The following is a 17346-nucleotide window of genomic DNA, read 5'->3' on the forward strand; positions in this document are numbered from 1 at the left end:
CTGCTTGGCTGCTGTGCACACTTTTCCACAATCCACATTCCCCTGCTCTCTTTTCCCTTCTCGCTCTAATTTATTGTGGTCTCCCTCCATATCGAGTGGTGCAGCGGTCTAAGGCACTGCATCTCAGTGCAAGAGGCGTCACTACAGTCCCTGGTTCGAATCCAGGCTGCGTCACATCCGGCCGCGATTGGGAGTCCCATAGGGCGGTGCACAATTGGCCCAGCGTCGTTCGGGTTTGGACGGGGTTTTAAATATCACTTCCAGTAATGAGTTCCTTATGTGCGCCAGACAGGGCTGTTTCTGAGAGTCTCTTATCTGCCTGGGAGCAGCAGCACTGTGTCTTCTGTCTGTTGTCATGGCTGAGATGTGAGTGCAGGTCTCTGGCAGAGCCACAGGAGGGGGGTGTTGGTCTGCCTGCCCTCCCTCTCCTCTCAACATGATGGGTCTCCACAGCTTTATCTTCATTGTGTTTTTTCCTCCAACGTGCGTTCCTCTTCCCCTGCCATCTCCTTTCTTGGGAATGCAGCTCGCTCGCTGCTTGTGCTGGAGAGAGGGGGGGAGGAGGGGTGGATGGATGGAAAGCAGAAGAGGCAGGAGAGAGGGAAAGTGAGAGCATCGGAGGACAGAGACTGTAGCAAGTGAGCCACCATATTGAAGTGAACCTTTCTGTGGTGAGGTAATATATAGGCTAGATGAGTGGTATTCAAAGTGGGTCACGCGGGAACTGCAGTGGGGTTGCCAAAATATATATTTTTAATCAAAATTAAGAGTGCATATTATTGTATAGGACAATATACAAATATTTTTAGGAAAGATAATTTAAAAAATACAATTTTATTGAGTAAATGTAATTGTTTTTCTTTTAATTTTGATAAGAGATGAAAATGTAATGAACTAAGTATTATTTGTTGATGTAAAAATAATTTTACTAATGTTAGATTTGGAGAGAAATCCCTGCGAAAAAAATGGGGATGCCAGAAATTCCTGCTGAGGCAATTGGGCTAGAAACTTCTGAAGTAACATGCATTTGGTAAGGTTGTTAAAATAGTTTGGTTCCCATGTGTTTGTTTGGATGATAACTTACTTATTTGATTCAAGACTAGTCAAACATACAACAAATGATTTAATGCTAGCTAGTTCTTAGTGATGTAATCGGTTACACATAGGTGTTGAGGCGGTTGTCATGCAAAGGGTTGGAGGAGTTAGTCTAGCCTACACTAGCTGGAGTTCCTAAGAGCTGTTTTGCGCTGGTTGATCTGCCTGTAGGTTTGGCTGTGTCAATGTTTATCATTTAAAAACATATATTTTACCTTTATTTAACTAGGCAAGTCAGTGAAGAACAAATACTTATTTTCAATGACTGCCTAGGAACAGTGGGGTTAACTGCCTTGTTCAGGGGCAGAACGGCAGATTTTATTTTACCTTGTCAGCTCGGGGATTCGATCTTGCAACCTGTCAGTTTCAAGTCCAACGCTCTAACCACTAGACTACCTGCCGCCCCTGCATGGTGGCTTAGCCAAAACCCTACGTATGTGGGTTTGTCTGGAGGTTGGTAGGGTCCTGTAGTACGAGTCTAGTGCCTCTCCTCATCATGTTTAGGCTACAGAAGCCATGATGATTATGATGGTCCTAGTCAGTCAGTATATATTTTTTTAATTTTTAATTTGACCTTTATTTAACCGGTTAGGCTAGTTGAGAACACGTTCTCATTTACAACTGCGACCTGGCCAAGATAATGCAAAGCAGTGCGACACAAACAACAACACAGAGTTACACATGGAATAAACAAGTGTACAGTCAATAACACAATAGAAAAAAAGAAAGTCTATATACAGTGTGTGCAAATGGCATGAGGAGGTAAGGCAATAAATAGGCCATAGTAGCAAGTAATTACAATGAACACTAGTGATAGATGTGCAGATGATGATGTACAAGTAGAAAAACTGCTGTGCAAAAGAGCAGCAAAGTAAATAAAAAATATGGGGATGAGGTAGGTAGATTTGATGGGCTATTTACAGCTGCAGCGATCGTTTAGCTGATGTTTAAAGTTAATGAGGGAAATAGAAGTCTCCAGCTTCAGCGATTTTTGCAGTTCGTTCCAGTCATTGGCAGCAGAGAACTGGAAGCAAAGGTTGCCAAACAAGGTGTTGGCTTTGGGGATGACCAGTGAGCTATACCTGCTGGAGCGTGTGCTACGGGTGGATGTTATCGTGACCAGTGAGCTGCGATAAAGTGGAGCTTTACCTAGCAAAGACTTATAGATGACCTGGAGCCAGTGGGTCTGGCGACTAATATGTAGCGAGGGCCAGCCGACAAGAGCATACAGGTCGCAGTGGTGGGTGGTATATGGGGCTTTGGTGACTAAATAGATGGCACTGTGATGGACTGCATCCAGTTTGCTGAGTAGAGTGTTGTAGGCTATTTTGTAAATGACATCGCCGAAGTGGAGGATCGGTAGGATAGTCAGTTTTATGAGGGTATGATTAGCGGCGTGAGTGACCGAGGCTTTGTTGCGAAATAGGAAGCCGATTCTAGATTTCATTTTGGTTTCATTTAATGAGTCTGGAAGGAGAGTTTACAGTCTAGCCAGACACCTACGTATTTGTAGTTGTCCACATTCTAAGTCAGAACCGTCCAGAGTAGTGATGCTAGTCGGGCGGGTGCGGCAGCGAAGGGTTGAAAAGCATGCATTTGGTTTTACTAGCATTTAAGAGCAGTTGTAGGCAACGGAAGGAGTGTTGTATGGCATTGAAGCTCATTTGGAAGGAGGCTGCGAATTTTTGCAGCTTTTTGTTAAAAATCACGCAAGATTTCAACGTCCTGCTACTCATGCCAGGAATATAGTATATGCATATGATTAGTATGTGTAGATAGAATACACTCTGAAGCCTCTAAAACTGGTTAAGTCATGTCTGTGACTATAACAGAACATGTGTAGGAGGCAAAATCCCAAGGAAAACTGTTCACAAAAAACACACAAAAAATATCCCTCCGCCAGTCTCTGTATTGTCTATGGCAGGGGAAAATAGATAGCGTCCAGTTTACAATGCCTACAGCTTCCACACGATGTCGCCAGTACTGGCATTTGAGTTTAAGTGTATCCTTGGTTAGATGAGGAATAGGCACTTCCTGTCTTCAGGTACACCAGAGGAAGTTATAAAAGGGAGAATATGGACCATGATTTCAAGACTTGCTGCTATCGAATACAGATCGCCCCGTGATCAATTTGATTGATTATTAACATTTACTAATACCTAAAGTTGGATTACAAAAGTAGTTTGAAGTGTTTTGTCAAAGTTTATAGGCAACCTTTTTAATTTAAAAAAAAATGATGTTGCGTTTTTGAAACCAGTTTTTTCCTGATCAGACGGGCTTCATAAATTGACATTTTGGGTATACATGGACGGATTTAATCGAAAAAAAAGACCCAATTGTGATGTTTATGGGACATATAGGAGTGCCAACAAAGAAGCTCGTCAAAGGTAATGAATGTTTTATATTTTATTTCTGTGTTTTGTGTAGCGCCGGCTACGCTAATTATTCTGTTTACGTCCCCTTTGGGTATTTCGGGCGTTGCCTGCTATCAGATAATAGCTTCTCATGCTTTCGCCGAAAAGCATTTAAAAAAATCTGACATGTTGGCTAGATTCACAACGAGTGTAGCTTTAATTGAGTACCCTGCATGTGTGTTTTAATGAAATTTTGAGTTGTATCGAGTACTATTAGTTGTCACTCTGAAATTTCCGCTAATTTCCACTGATGTTGATCCCTGTACAGGACTGCAGCCCTAAGAGGTTTTAACACAGTGTCCAAAGAAGGGCCAAATGTATACAGAATGGTGTCGTCTTCGTAGAGGTGGATCAGGGAATCGCCCGCAGCAAGAGCGACATCGTTGAAATATACAGAGAAAAGAGTCAGTCTGAGAATTGAACCTTGTGGTACCCTTATAGAGACTGCCAGAGGTCCAGAAAACAGGCCCTCCGATTTGACACACTGAACTCTATCTGAGAAGTAGTTGGTGAACCAGGCGAGGCAGTCATTTGAGAAACCAAGGCTAAGAATACACTGATTGACAGAGTCGAAAGCCTTTGCCAGGTCGATGAAGACGGCTGCACAGTACTGTCTTTTATCAATGGCGGTTATGATATCGTTTAATACCTTGAGCGTGGCTGAGGTGCACCTGTGACTAGCTCGGAAACCAGATTGCACAGCGGAGAAGGTACGGTGGGATTTGAAATGGTCAGTGATCTGTTTATTAACTTAGCTTTCGAAGACTTTAGTATACAGTGACCACACAGTGCTGTATCTGGCTCTGATTATATAGAAGAGAGAACTTCTGACTGTGGGGTCAGTTGTGCAGTATTGTGTTGTGCATTTACTGCAGCAAAATCACATCCATACATGAGGACCGCAATGGAAATAAGCCTCCTGGCTTTGTGTTTTATCCTTTAATCTGTATGTATGTATTTTTGTTTCGTAAACAACAGGTGTGGACTCAGTGAAAGTGAAATGCTTACTGAGGGGGCCCTTAATTTGTTTAAACATTTTTATTTGAAACTTTATTTAACTAGGCTAGTCAGTTAAGAACAAATTCTTATTTACAATGGGTTAACTGCCTTGTAGTTAGAATGACATATTTTTACTAGGCTACCTGCCGCCCCAAGATAACATCAACGTTGGCACAGGTGGGATTCGAACCCACACCTCCATAGAGACTGGAGTCTAAATCCAGCGCCTTAGAAAACTCGGTCACGCTAACCAGTTTAATAACAATACAGAGAAAGACGTTTTAGAAATAAAAGAAAGGAAAACACGTCATAATAGATACATAACGAGTAACCATAACTTGGTTCTATACAACGGGTGCCAGTACCTAGTCGATGTGCAGGGGTATGAGGTAATTGAGGTAGATATGTAAATATAACTAGGAATAAGGTGACAGTAAACAGTAGCAGCAATGTATGTGATGAGTCAAAAAAGTTTGTGCAAAAATGGTCAATGCATATAGTCCGGGTAGCTATTTGGTTCTTTAGCAGCCTTATGGCTTGGGGGTGGAAGCTGTCCCGGGTGCTGTTGGTTCCAGACTTGATGCATCGGTACTGCTTGCTGTGCTGTAGCAGAGAGAACAGTCTATGACTTGGGTGGCTGGAATCTTTGACTTTTTTTTAGGGCCTTCCTCTGACACCGCCTGGCATAGAGGTCCTGAATGGCAAGGAGCGTGGACTCTGATGCACTGGGCCATACGCACTACCCGCTGTAGCGCCTTGCGGTCGGAGGCCGAGCTGTTGCCATACCAGGCAGTGATGTAGGCAGTTAAGATGCTCTTAGTGGTGCAGCTGTATAACTTTTTGAGGATTTGAGGGCCCATTCAAAGTCTTTTCAGCCTCATGAGAGTGAAGAGGCGTTGGTGTGCCCTCTTCACGACTGTGTTGGTGTGTTTGGACCATGATAGATACTTAGTGATGTGGACACCAAGGAACTGAAAGCTTTCGACCCGCTCCACTACAGCCCAGTCGATGTGAATGGGGGCGTGCTCGGCCCTCCATATCCTGTAGTCCACGATCAGCTTCTTTGTCTTGCTGACGTTAAGGGAGATTTTGTTGTCCTGGCATCACACTCATTATAGGCTGTTTCATCGTCGTCTGTGATCAGGCCTACCACCATCGTGTCGTCGTGAAACTTATATTGATTGTATTGGTGTCGGTCGCAGCCACGCAGTTGTGGGTGAATAGGGAATACAGGAGCGAACTAAGCATGCACCCCCGAGGGGCCCTCGTGTTAAAGGTCAGCATGGTGGATGTGTTGCCTACTCTCACCAACTGGGGGTGGTCCGTCAGGATATCCAGGGTCCTTAGCTTAGTGATGAGCTTGGAGGTTACTACGGTGTTGAATGCTGAGTTATAGTCAATAAACAGCATTCTCACGTAGATTTGTCTTTTTGTCCAAATGGAAAAGGGCAGTGTAGTGCAATAGAGATTGCATCATTTGTGGATCCCATCAGGGTGGTATGTGAATTGGAGTGGGTTCAGGTTGCTTGGGATCATGGTGTTGATGTGAGCCACGACCATCCTTTCAAACCATTTCATGGCTACAGATGTGAGTGCTACGAGTCATTTAGTAGGGGTTACCTTAGCGTTCTTGGACACAGGGACTATGGAGGTCTGCTTGAAACAAGTTGGTATTACAGACCAGGTCAGGGATAGTTTGAAAATGTCAGTGAAGACACTTGCCAGGCACTTTCCTGGTAATCCGTCTAGCCTCACAGCCTTGTGAATGTTAACCTGTTTAAAGGGCTTACTCACATCGGCTACTGAGAGCGTGATTACACAGTTGTCCGGATGAGCTGGCACTCTCACACATGGTTCAGTGCATAGAAGGCATTTAGCTCACCCGGTAGGCTCACTTCATTGGGCAGCTCGCGGCTGGGTTTCCCTTTGTAATCCGTGATAGTTTGCAAGCCCTGCCACATCAGAGCCAGTGTAGTAGGATTTGATCTTAGTCCTGTATTGACGCTTTTGCCTGTTTGATGGTTTGTCGGAGTGCGTAGTGGGATTTCTTATGTGTCTGGGTTAGTGTCACGCTCCTTGAAAGCGTCAGCTGTAGCCTTTAGCTCAGTGCGGATGTTGCCTATAATCCATTGTTTCTGGTTGAGATATGTACGTACGGTCACTGTGGGGACGACGTCATCAATACATTTATTAATGAAGCCAGTGACTGATGTGGTATAGTCCTCAATGCCATCGGATGAGTCCAGGAACATATTCCAGTCTGACTTGTAAAACGGTCCTGTATCTTAGCATCCGCTTCATTGGACTGCTTCCGTATTGAGGGTGTCACTGCTACTTCCTATTTGAGTTTTTGCTTGTAAGCAGGAATCAGGGGAATAGAGTTATGGTCAGATTTGCCAAATGGAAGGCGAGGGGGAGCTTTGTTATGCGTCTCTGTGTGTGGAGTAAAGGTGATATAGAGTTTTTGTTCGCCTCTCGTTGCACAGGTTAAATGCTGGCACAAATTGCGGAAGACTGATTTCAGTGTTCCTGCATTAAAATCACCGGCCGCTAGGAGTGCTGCCTCTGGATGATTATTTGCTTATGGCCTTATACAGTTTTTTGAGTGCAGTCTTAGTGCCAGAATCGGTTTGTGGTAGTAAATAAACAGCTAAGAAAAAATAAATGAAATCTGTCTTGGTAAATAGTGTGGTCTACAGGTTATCATGAGGTATTATAACTCTCCGGCTGGACCAGCCTACTACTTTTAATAGTCTAATAAATTCAATCTACCTAATTAGTAGAGCTACGTATTGTTCGTTGGTATGTAGGCATACATTTATTGGCCTTCAAATTAATATTGCCATTGATTAGGACTATTGCATCAGCCCAGAATGCCCATATCAGTGCATCCCTATATGCATGGCCTTATGATGATTTGTGTTTGTGGGGGAGGGGCATTGTTTGAATGTATGTGTGTGATGGAAATAGCCCTTTGTTTGAAAGCGTGTGTGTGTTTGTATTCCTGCCAGGGTGCACAATAAATATGGCTGTGCATCTGTGTGTTTATCAGTGTGTTCAGTCTGTGTAGTTAATCCTTAGATCATCCCCCATTCATCCTCTCATCCTCCTCACTTACACCCTAATCCCGTCATCCCTCGCTCTTTCCCCCATCCCTTTATCCTTTTATCTCTATCCCGTTATCTCTCACTCGCATCCACTGCCTCTCTCAGCCTCTCGCTTACCCCTTTCCCATCACCTCTTTTGGTCCCTCTCTCCCTCCCTCCTGCCCTCCCTCTCTCCATCTATCTCTCCCCTCTGTAGTAGCCAACCTCAGCAGATGTCTGCATACTGGCATAGACATTTTGCAGGCAGGGCAGAAAATGGGAGAAAAAAACAAGAAGTGCAGGGGAACTGCACTCCTCTCTCCCATCGAACCCCAACAGTACTGTAGATTAGGAAATGAAAAAGCGCAATGCAGATTAATAACTATACATGTTGTGAAGGTGTAGAATTGTGCCGTAGCAGTTTGAAGCTGTTTCCTCTCTGGGTAATGAACATGGGGAGGTGAGGGGGAGCTGCCTGCCTGCCTGCCTGCCAGCCTAACATGGGGTTGACAAGCTGCCATCCAATAAATAAATGATTAAAAAAAACTGCAATGCAGTGGGTAGCGTTACAGTGTGAAACGGAGCGTCTTCTTCTCAGGGCTGCCAAACAGCAGCTCCTTCCTTCCTAACCTGTCAGTACCTAGCCTGAGAGGGGAGGGGATGGAGAGACTGATGGATAGGAGGGACCCAGCCAGGCTCACAGAGAGGGAAAGTTTGAAGGGGGATGGAACATGCAGAAGCCATGACCGAGCAGAGCAGGAGCGGTAGTGTGAGTGAGAAGTGACACACGTCGGAGGAAGAAGAGACTTGCGCTGTCAGAGGAGAGAACTGACAAGGGGCAAACAGAGAAGAGGGGGAGAGTGACAAGGACACAAGGCTTGCGTGGTGCTAAGGCAAAAGGGGAACACTGGCGGAGAGCGAGGGAGAATTTGAATCTGAGAGACGTGGACAGAAGGTGCTTCCCGGCGGATGGTAACAAACCACATTCAGAGCGGAATAGAGAGAGAGAGACTCTTCCTTCCTGTCCAGACAATGATGGGGCTGTACTATCCTGCGGTGTTGCCGGTGAGTTCATGTCATAGCTAGTTTTCTGTACGTTCCTATCCAGTATAGCAGGTTCAGACCTGGAACAACTAAAGAACAAAATACTTTGCTCTTTTCTACATGTTTTGGAAAAATATGCAGTTGATTCGACTGATGTTTACCTAGCTAGTTTTGATACATTGCATAAGATAAGGCCTCAGATTACTACGTGGAGTTATACTGTTGTTTCTCTTTTAAAACAAACACATGCACATAGCCTACACATTGGGGAGCGCTCCGTGTTTTGTGACTAGTATTGTGTAACGACTTATGTAACGTAACTTGTTTTTTATCATTTAAATATGTAGATGTGTTACTGGCAGCAATAGGGGTTAACTGTGTACATGTTCTAATGAGCCTGCTGCCCCAACATGTTCTGTGGTCCTGGCTGTGCTTCAGGGCCCTCAAGGAGGTCCAGGCTCCTGCAAATGTCTCTGTAAATTAGCAGTGTTGAGCTGTGTTGAGCTGTGTGTATGTCGCACGTTGCGGCCATGCTGACTGTATAGAACATCATGTTAGTCCAGGGGGTGCGGTGGGGGGCTGTTGGAATGAGAAGGGGGTGCTACAGCAATTCTTTGTTGTCTACCCAGCTGTCTTTGCTGTGAACCCCCCCCCCCCCCCCCCCCCTGAGTGAAAGAGACAGGTGCCAAGAAACAGTTGTGACTCCTTCCCCTCAATCCTTCTCTGTTGGTACGACCCAGCCTCCCCTTTCCTCCCGCCACAATACTGGATGGGATGCTGTGAGGTTCTGTGCTCTGGGTGCTGATTGGACAGTTAGCAGCAGGAATCTCCCCAAAGTGCTTTTAACTCCAGCACATGCATTTCTAGGGCTGTGTGACTTGGAGCTCGACCCTCCCCTCTCTGCCGTTTCTCTTTCCTCGGGCATCAGCAGCTGTTACCTAAACATGTTTTTCTTCTCAAACGGCATGGGGAGCCAAATGGGGGGGGGGTCAAGTGTGAATGGATTTTAAAGGTGTCACCAATCATCCACTGTCCCATGCTATCAGAGAGAAGTGAGGTTAAGGAAATACCTTCTTTTAGTTGATATTTCTTCATTATAAACCAGATTTAAAGTGTATGCGTGTGAGTGCGTTTGGGTTATAAATGCTGTTTGCTCCCCCATCAATTTAACTTCCTAAGCAACCAAGCAAAGTGAAAACACCGCAACCAACCGTATGAGTGCCGGGTTCTGAAAAATGGCATGATTGTGGTGTATTTTACTGCCTCACCTCCATTACTGCAGCCACCCTGCTTGGTTTAGAGAGGGAAGGCAGGGATTGTGGTGTATTTTACTGCCTCACCTCCATTACTGCAGCCACCCTGCTTGGTTTAGAGAGGGAAGGCAGGGATTGTGGTGTATTTTACTGCCTCACCTCCATTACTGCAGCCACCCTGCTTGGTTTAGAGAGGGAAGGCAGGGATTGTGGTGTATTTTACTGCCTCACCTCCATTACTGCAGCCACCCTGCTTGGTTTAGAGAGGGAAGGCAGGGATTGTGGTGTATTTTACTGCCTCACCTCCATTACTGCAGCCACCCTGCTTGGTTTAGAGAGGGAAGGCAGGGATTGTGGTGTATTTTACTGCCTCACCCCCATTACTGCAGCACCCTGCTTGGTTTAGAGAGGGAAGGCAGGGATTGAAAGTAATTTTGCGGAGCCCCACCCAAGTGTTGGCCCCCAGGGGTATGAGACTTACCTGCTGCTTCACATTTGCACCAACCAAACTGCTGCAGAACTGGCAGACAATATTACAGCACTAATGCACTCTGAGACATCTGTCTCCACTACAGGCTTACTGCTGCTCCTCACTCTGCCCATCTAAACCTGCAGTACTGACAATCCAGCTGGCTCAAGGGACGTGCAGAAAAGCATTGAGCTTTGAATAGACCGCACAGCAAGTATGTTAATTTGCACACATGCACTATTGTGACTGACAGAAACCATGGCCAGTTCTGCTGCAGTGCAGTGTTGAGTCTCAGAGCCTCCTTAAGCCCCTTCCCCCACTATCGGCTGACTGAGCTGGTTCAGTTCAATGGACACATGGCGCAGCAACGTTTATTCTCTTGTCTTCTTCTCTGGGCTGAAAGAGAAGAAATCCTCACTAGTGTTGGCTCAACTAAATATTGTGAGGAATCTTTAACAGCGATTGGGCATGGATGTTAATCCTCCCAAATATAATGATTCGTCCCCCTACAGCAGGCTAGGTCTTAGGGTGCTGGGTTGTTTCCCTCTGCAATTATCTGCATAGAGCAGCGTTTCATAGAGAGACCGAAGGATTAGGAGGGTCATGTCAGTGAACTTGGCAAAGGTTAAGTGTCAGGGAGGAGGTTTGCTCCTCCACCATACCAGACATCTTTCAGAGTTTTGGGGCCGTGTATGGCCACCATGGTGTTGGTGCCGTAGTGGACGTGGCTCACGTTGGGCCGTCTGTAGGAGTATATATATAATGGGGAGGCTGCTGAGGGAAGTCTTTTTAAAGATGTCCTGTGAGTCGGGTCCAGCCAGGCTTTCAGAATCCGTGTGGTACGGCTGAACCTCCAACTGCCCTTGCATGGTTCCATGGCTGAACCTCCAACTGCCCTTGCATGGTTCCATGGCTGAACCTCCAACTGCCCTTGCATGGGTCCATGGCTGAACCTCCAACTGCCCTTGCATGGTTCCATCCTTCATGGCCAACAACAACCTCTGATCTATTTGGTGTGTTTTTGTCATATTGACTGAGTCGGTGAATACAATAGCCTGTACTACCACCGGACCTTTAGAAACTGACCAACTCTTTTGTTAAGAGTCCAATACTCTGTTACCCTTAAATGAATTGCCATGTGTTATTTAGCTTGTGGTGCCTGTAAGGTTTAAGCCAATTAGCTGTTAATGTACCATGTTGGAATAGGCTGTATATTATGTGTTGTGATTTTCATTGGTTGACTCCCTGAAGGAGTGACAGCGTTTCAGTACTGCGGCGCCCTTACATGGAGATGGGAGGCGGCTATGCTCTATGCTTGACTGGCTCTTGGGATCTGTGGGTCACGTTTCATAGCGGCGGTGGCTTTGACTGACTTGGGGGAGGCGGGGCGGAGGTAGAAACCCTCGTCTGGATTTCATCAAGCGAGGAGGGAGAAAGGAGAGGGAAAGCATATCTATTTCTTCAGCTGCAGAAAAAGGAAGAGGAGCGTACTACTGCATTGGAGAGAGAGGGGGGAAGAGGCGGCATATTTAATGCAAAGCTATGCGTCACAGTAGATTAGATTAATAGTGGTCATTCAGTTATTCATTCATGATACACGGATTGGGATTAGTGTAACTAGCAGGTTAAAGAGATTACTGCAGTCTACTAACACTCTTCACTGACTGTCTACTGTACTGTGCAACTGAATTCTAATTATTTCGTTACGCTGCAGTCACTGCACACATTTTAACACATGCACTCTCGCAGCGTTCGCTGAATATTTTGACCCACATTGCAAGCCCTCTCTCCCCCCCGGTCCTCCTGGTGTATGGAAAAACCTATGGTGTCTCAGGTAACACTTCTGTACTACCGCTGTCGAGTGTGTAGAGAAAGAGGGATGCAGAGTTTAGCCTATCGTAATTCAGATGGTGCATTTAATATTGTGTTATACGTTCATGCAGAACAGTAAATCTGAAGTTATTTTGAAAGGGTACCTTGTGGTCAAATGAGATTTGTTATGCTTAGACTATTTTATATTCATTCCTGCATTGCCTTTGAACGTCACCTAGTGGCTTACTAGTGAGTTATGATATATATGATATCGTATACAATTATACATATTTGTGAAATATTATACAATTTGACTGTACCCCCCCCCCCCCCGTCTTTTGAAATATGTAAACAATTTGATCATTCAGTTTCCGTTTTTAATAGGTTTTCCCAAATGATTTCATTCTTTTCTTTTTGCAATACAGCATGACTCCCTTTTATAATAGCCTCTCTCTCCTCCTCTCTCTCTCCCTCCTCTCTCTCCCCCCTCTCTCTCCCCCCTCTCCCTCCCTCCTCTCTCTCTCCCCCCTCTCGCTCTCCCTCCTCTCGCTCTCCCTCCTCTCTCTCTCCCTCCTCTCTCTCTCCCTCCTCTCTCTCCCCTCTCTCTCTCTCCTCCCTCTCTCTCCCTCCTCCTCTCTCTCTCTCCCTCCCTCTCTCTCCCTCCTCTCTCTCTCTCCTCTCTCTCTCTCTCCCTCCTCCCTCCTCTCCCTCCTCCCTCTCTCTCTCTCTCTCTCTCTCCCTCCTCTCTCTCTCTCCCTCCTCTCTCTCTCCCTCCTCTCTCTCTCCCTCCTCTCTCTCTCCCTCCTCCCCCCTCTCTCCCTCCTCTCTCTCTCCCTCTTCTCTCTCTCTCCCTCTTCTCTCTCTCTCCCTCTTCTCTCTCTCTCCCTCCTCTCTCTCTCTCCCTCCTCTCTTGCTCTGTGTGTGAGATACTGCCATTTAGGGCAGTGTTACTGTTACCTCTCAGTGAGTGTGGCAGGAATGTCCAGTTGGCCAATGGGTTGAGTGCTACCAGCCCTCAGCCAGTACCCTCTCTCTACTATTTAGCTTTGTCCATCCTTCAGTGGATACCAGTGAGTAGCCTAAATATCCATTCCAGTACTCACATGATGGAGATACTGTACTGTTAGAAACACCCACTTCGCTTCCACCCCACCCCCATCCTCTGAGCCTCCAACACAGATTTGGATTTGGTCACTGTGACTCAGATGATGAGAAGCACCCTTTACTTCCTGGTTCCAGGCTTCTACATGTTTATGGATGACATGTCTTTACAGGAGGGAGTCCATTTAACCTATTTGGAATCCTCCTTCATTTAATCGTCCTCCTTCATGTAATCGTCCTCCCTGTTTTATGCAGGACTTATGTGCTATTGGTATTATTAAGTTAATGACATTGCAATGAATGCAGTTTGCAGTCAGCCTCATAAGCGATTCATCTGGACCAGAATACATAAGGAGAGGCTGGTGGAATATAGCAGTAGAACACTTTTTCCACCCTGTTCTGAATTAAACCTACCTTTGTTGCACTCGTTATCTTGGAGGCACAGAACCGAGAGCTCAGTCCTCCTTATCAAGTAGAGGGGATTTAACAGTAGCCGGGACGGTTCTTTCCACTGTCGTTTCAAGATGAGAAGTCTGCACTCTCTGGGATTAGTGAATCCTCATTTGCTTTACTGCCCCGCAACTTAGTTTCCCTGGTAATTAAAAAGGCTGTCTGGAGCCTGGGTGTCGCCTCGCCCAGGCCTGGCTGGCCGGCTGACTGACTGGCCCGTTTTAATGGTATTGGATGCTGTCATCACGCCTGGAAGGCCACGAAGCAGTTTCATGGCCTGAAACAAAATGGCGCCCCCACCCCAATCCTCCCTCCCCCTGCAGGCTTTGCTCTTTCTGAACACAGTTGGGGTGTTTTTGAAGTTATTACAGGATGTCCTTGAGTGTGTGACTGAGGAGTGCTATATCACAGCGTCACCATACCACAACACATAACTGACACCTTTTTAAAATCGTGACCGGCCGGCGCTACAGTCCATTACCGGGCTTATCATGAAGACAGTATAGTAACAGTGCTGGGGCAATGGCCTGGAGCCGTCTCCCTACTCAACTGGTTCTGATATCAGTTCATATCAAGTGTAACTAAAAAGGATAACGGTATCTGTTCACGGGGTATAACAGGTACTCATTGTTGTAAATATTCTCTGGATATTGTGTACATGGATAGTGAGCAGGCTTGTGTAGCAATGTGTGTATCAGATTTTGTGACTGTCAATAATAGATGTGGTTGCAGTGAATATTTCATGGTAGGCTGACTGAAACGCTCTGCTGTCAGAGATATGGAGGGAGAGAGAGAGAGAGAGAGAGAGAGAGAGAGAGAGAGAGAGTAGGAGGGAGGGTGAAATTGAAGTTGTGTTTTTAACCCTCGTTCTAGTCTCTCTCCCTGCCCTCCATCTGCACGGTACAGTACAGTAATGCCTACTAGTATTAACCCCGTCTTCTCCTCTGTCAGGGTTCTCAAGATTCAACGGGGGGGCCAGGAGGGAATGGTGCCCCCGCCCTTCTCGGTGTTCCCTCCACCACCCCCTCCGCAGAATGGCCTGGGGACAGAGTTTGTCGGTGCTTTGTTTGGTGCTGGTGGACAGGGGCCTTCGGATTCAGGGGCTGGAACAAATGGCTCAGCCACCACTTCCAACATCTTACCCACCCCGGTGAGTGTTGTGGTTGGTTTTGTTGCTCACTCTGCATTTGTCCCAAAAATGCTCATAACTACTATGTTTATTCCATTTATCAGCCTCTCCCTTTCCCTCCACTCTCTCTCTTCCCAAGCAGACAGAAGTGTCCACAGGTCAGGTAGATGGAGTGGGGCAGTGCGTGGCAGTAGAATTAGCAGGAGTATCCGGGGCTGACTCCGCAGAGGCCAAAGGAACCCCAAAACGACTTCACGTCTCCAACATCCCCTTCCGCTTCCGAGACCCTGACCTCAGGCAGATGTTTGGGGTAAGAATCTGTGAACTTCCTTGCTGCTCTTTGAGATGAGGAGTAAATCAGTTTAACCCTCCTGTTGTTTAATTGATGGTTGGTGTCAGACTGGGTGTTGAGAAGAACAAAGGGCCAGACAGTCACAAAGGGAGGAACACTCATGTCCTTTGATGTACTCTATCACAGGGCCATGAGAGCCACAGAGAGGTAGTCAGTAGTTAGTGAACGAGTGAGGAAAGGAAGGCATGTAGTAACAAAGGGATAGAAAAATAGACAATAGAAGGTAGGTGCAATTTGATATAATTTATTTTGGTACAATACTGCCTCCTAGTGAGCTGCAGGTGTAGTTCACCCCTGATTGTAATTTAATTACACTGAGTACATAATGCACGTAAATGTTTTTGTTTGTATCCTAATTTCTTGTGTTTTGTTTATTTTCAGCAATTTGGGAAGATTATTGATGTTGAGATAATTTTCAATGAGAGAGGCTCAAAGGTGAGTGAGATGGTAAACATGTCCTCAGTCCCACCGCTGTGGACACTATGATGAAAACGTTCACTGTGTCTCAATGCTACATTTTCCACACACACTGTGTCCTACTGACCTGCACTGATAGTATAAACAACAGGGTAGTATTGTGGTTAAAAACCACTCCAGGCCACTATTGAACGTCTGAAACTAGATTGAAAGTAAGTCAAAATTATAATGGACCTATATATTTTCTAATAACTGCAAATTGACTTTGAAAAAGCAAACCGGTCCCAAGAAAATCTGTGCGGCCCTCTGTTGAATTTCGACATTCCGTTTGCCCAACCCTTCACTAATCAGTAACCACCGTATATCAGTTCTAGAACAAACAACAGTATTAACCAGTGATTATAACTGTATACCTGTTCAGTAAATGTGTAATGAAATGAGTAAAACTAGCTAAATCAAAGTGTTTTGATTTTCTAGAGAACTGGTGTGTTTCTTCCAGCCCTCTCCTTACGCTGTCTTTGTGGTGCTCCTCGTTCCCCTCTGTCTGTCTACCCCAGGGCTTTGGCTTTGTCACGTTTGAGACCAGCGCCGACGCGGAGAAAGCCCGGGAAAGGCTTCACGGCACGCTAGTGGAAGGTCGCAAGATAGAGGTAATTGAACCCATCTCCTCCTTCTACCATCGTTCCTCTGCCTGTACACTGATTCCGCTAGCTGCCATCCTTTTCCACTGACATGCTCTGATGTGGTCTCTGCTGGTACCCCCCCAGATGGTTTGCTGCCTTTTTTTGGGGTGTTTCTTGTTTCCTGGTTAATTTGGGGCGGGGGGTGGGGGGTGGGGGGGAGTTGACACCTTAAGGCATGCTGGGAAGTTTTCGCTTTCTAAATCGTTTAGGTCTCGGTTCTGTCTTGCACCATTTCTTATTTCTTATTATAGCTTCCACTGCTTTGATTTCAAAATACAATCTAAATCATCTTTCTCTGTTGCTGGAACCGCGGGACTTTAGGAGAGCGTGATGAGACGATGATGCATGGCCGATTGTAGCCAAGTTGATCATATCTTAGTTCCTAGTCTAGAATGTTCTTTTTTCCCCCCCCGTGCTGCAAAGTGCTAGTGACAAGCTTATGGATCCTGGCCTCCAGCATGCAGCACAGTGCTCTCCTCTCAATCTGTAAAATAACTACGCCATATATTTCATATTTAGCTCCCTCCTTTCACTATCATTTTTTTAAATGAAGCTTTGGCTCGTATGCGACTGTTTCAGGGTTGGGGAGAAGCTGAGAAGATGCATGTTTTTCTTTGAAATATTGTCAGTTTGCGTGCCAGTGATATCCTGCCCATCTCTGGAGAAGATCTATTTTAAGCCAGGTTCTTAGCCAATCACGATTCTGCATGGGCTCCTGCCTCCTTGCTGTGGTTAACTGTGGTAGTTGTGTCCTGCATGATGGTGATGGCTGGACCCGCTTGGGTTTCATCTGTCAGCTCTCAAACATCTGGTTCTGAATGACACCTGCATCCAATGGTCTGTAAAACCCCACATTTCACCTTCAGTCAATCAGCAAGTTGAATGGATACTGATGGAGCCCAATGAAAACCCACATCAGTTAAACTTCTATAAATCAACAACCTATTTGTTTGGCCCTGGTGGTTCTGTAACCTCTGTGTCTGTAGCCTTTTGGAGTATCTTCTTATTTCATTCATGCATGCATCACTTTAATTGTAAGGAC

General features: G+C 45.9%; 1 protein-coding gene across 4 annotated transcripts in view; it reads left to right on the forward strand.

The window, feature by feature from the left end:
• Nucleotides 1-17346, forward strand: part of LOC124015950 (RNA binding protein fox-1 homolog 2-like) — a 41758-nt gene that overhangs the window by 6492 nt on the left and 17920 nt on the right. For all 4 annotated transcript variants that reach the window (XM_046331443.1, XM_046331442.1, XM_046331444.1 and 1 more), the window contains exons 3-6: nucleotides 14675-14873; nucleotides 14992-15162; nucleotides 15586-15639; nucleotides 16179-16271. In XM_046331443.1, the coding sequence (XP_046187399.1) occupies nucleotides 14709-14873; nucleotides 14992-15162; nucleotides 15586-15639; nucleotides 16179-16271 (483 nt within the window). In that variant the 5' untranslated portion in view covers nucleotides 14675-14708. The remainder of the gene's footprint in view (nucleotides 1-14674; nucleotides 14874-14991; nucleotides 15163-15585; nucleotides 15640-16178; nucleotides 16272-17346) is intronic.

Source organism: Oncorhynchus gorbuscha, linkage group LG26 (genome assembly GCF_021184085.1).
Source record: "Oncorhynchus gorbuscha isolate QuinsamMale2020 ecotype Even-year linkage group LG26, OgorEven_v1.0, whole genome shotgun sequence".
NCBI lineage: Eukaryota > Metazoa > Chordata > Actinopteri > Salmoniformes > Salmonidae > Oncorhynchus > Oncorhynchus gorbuscha.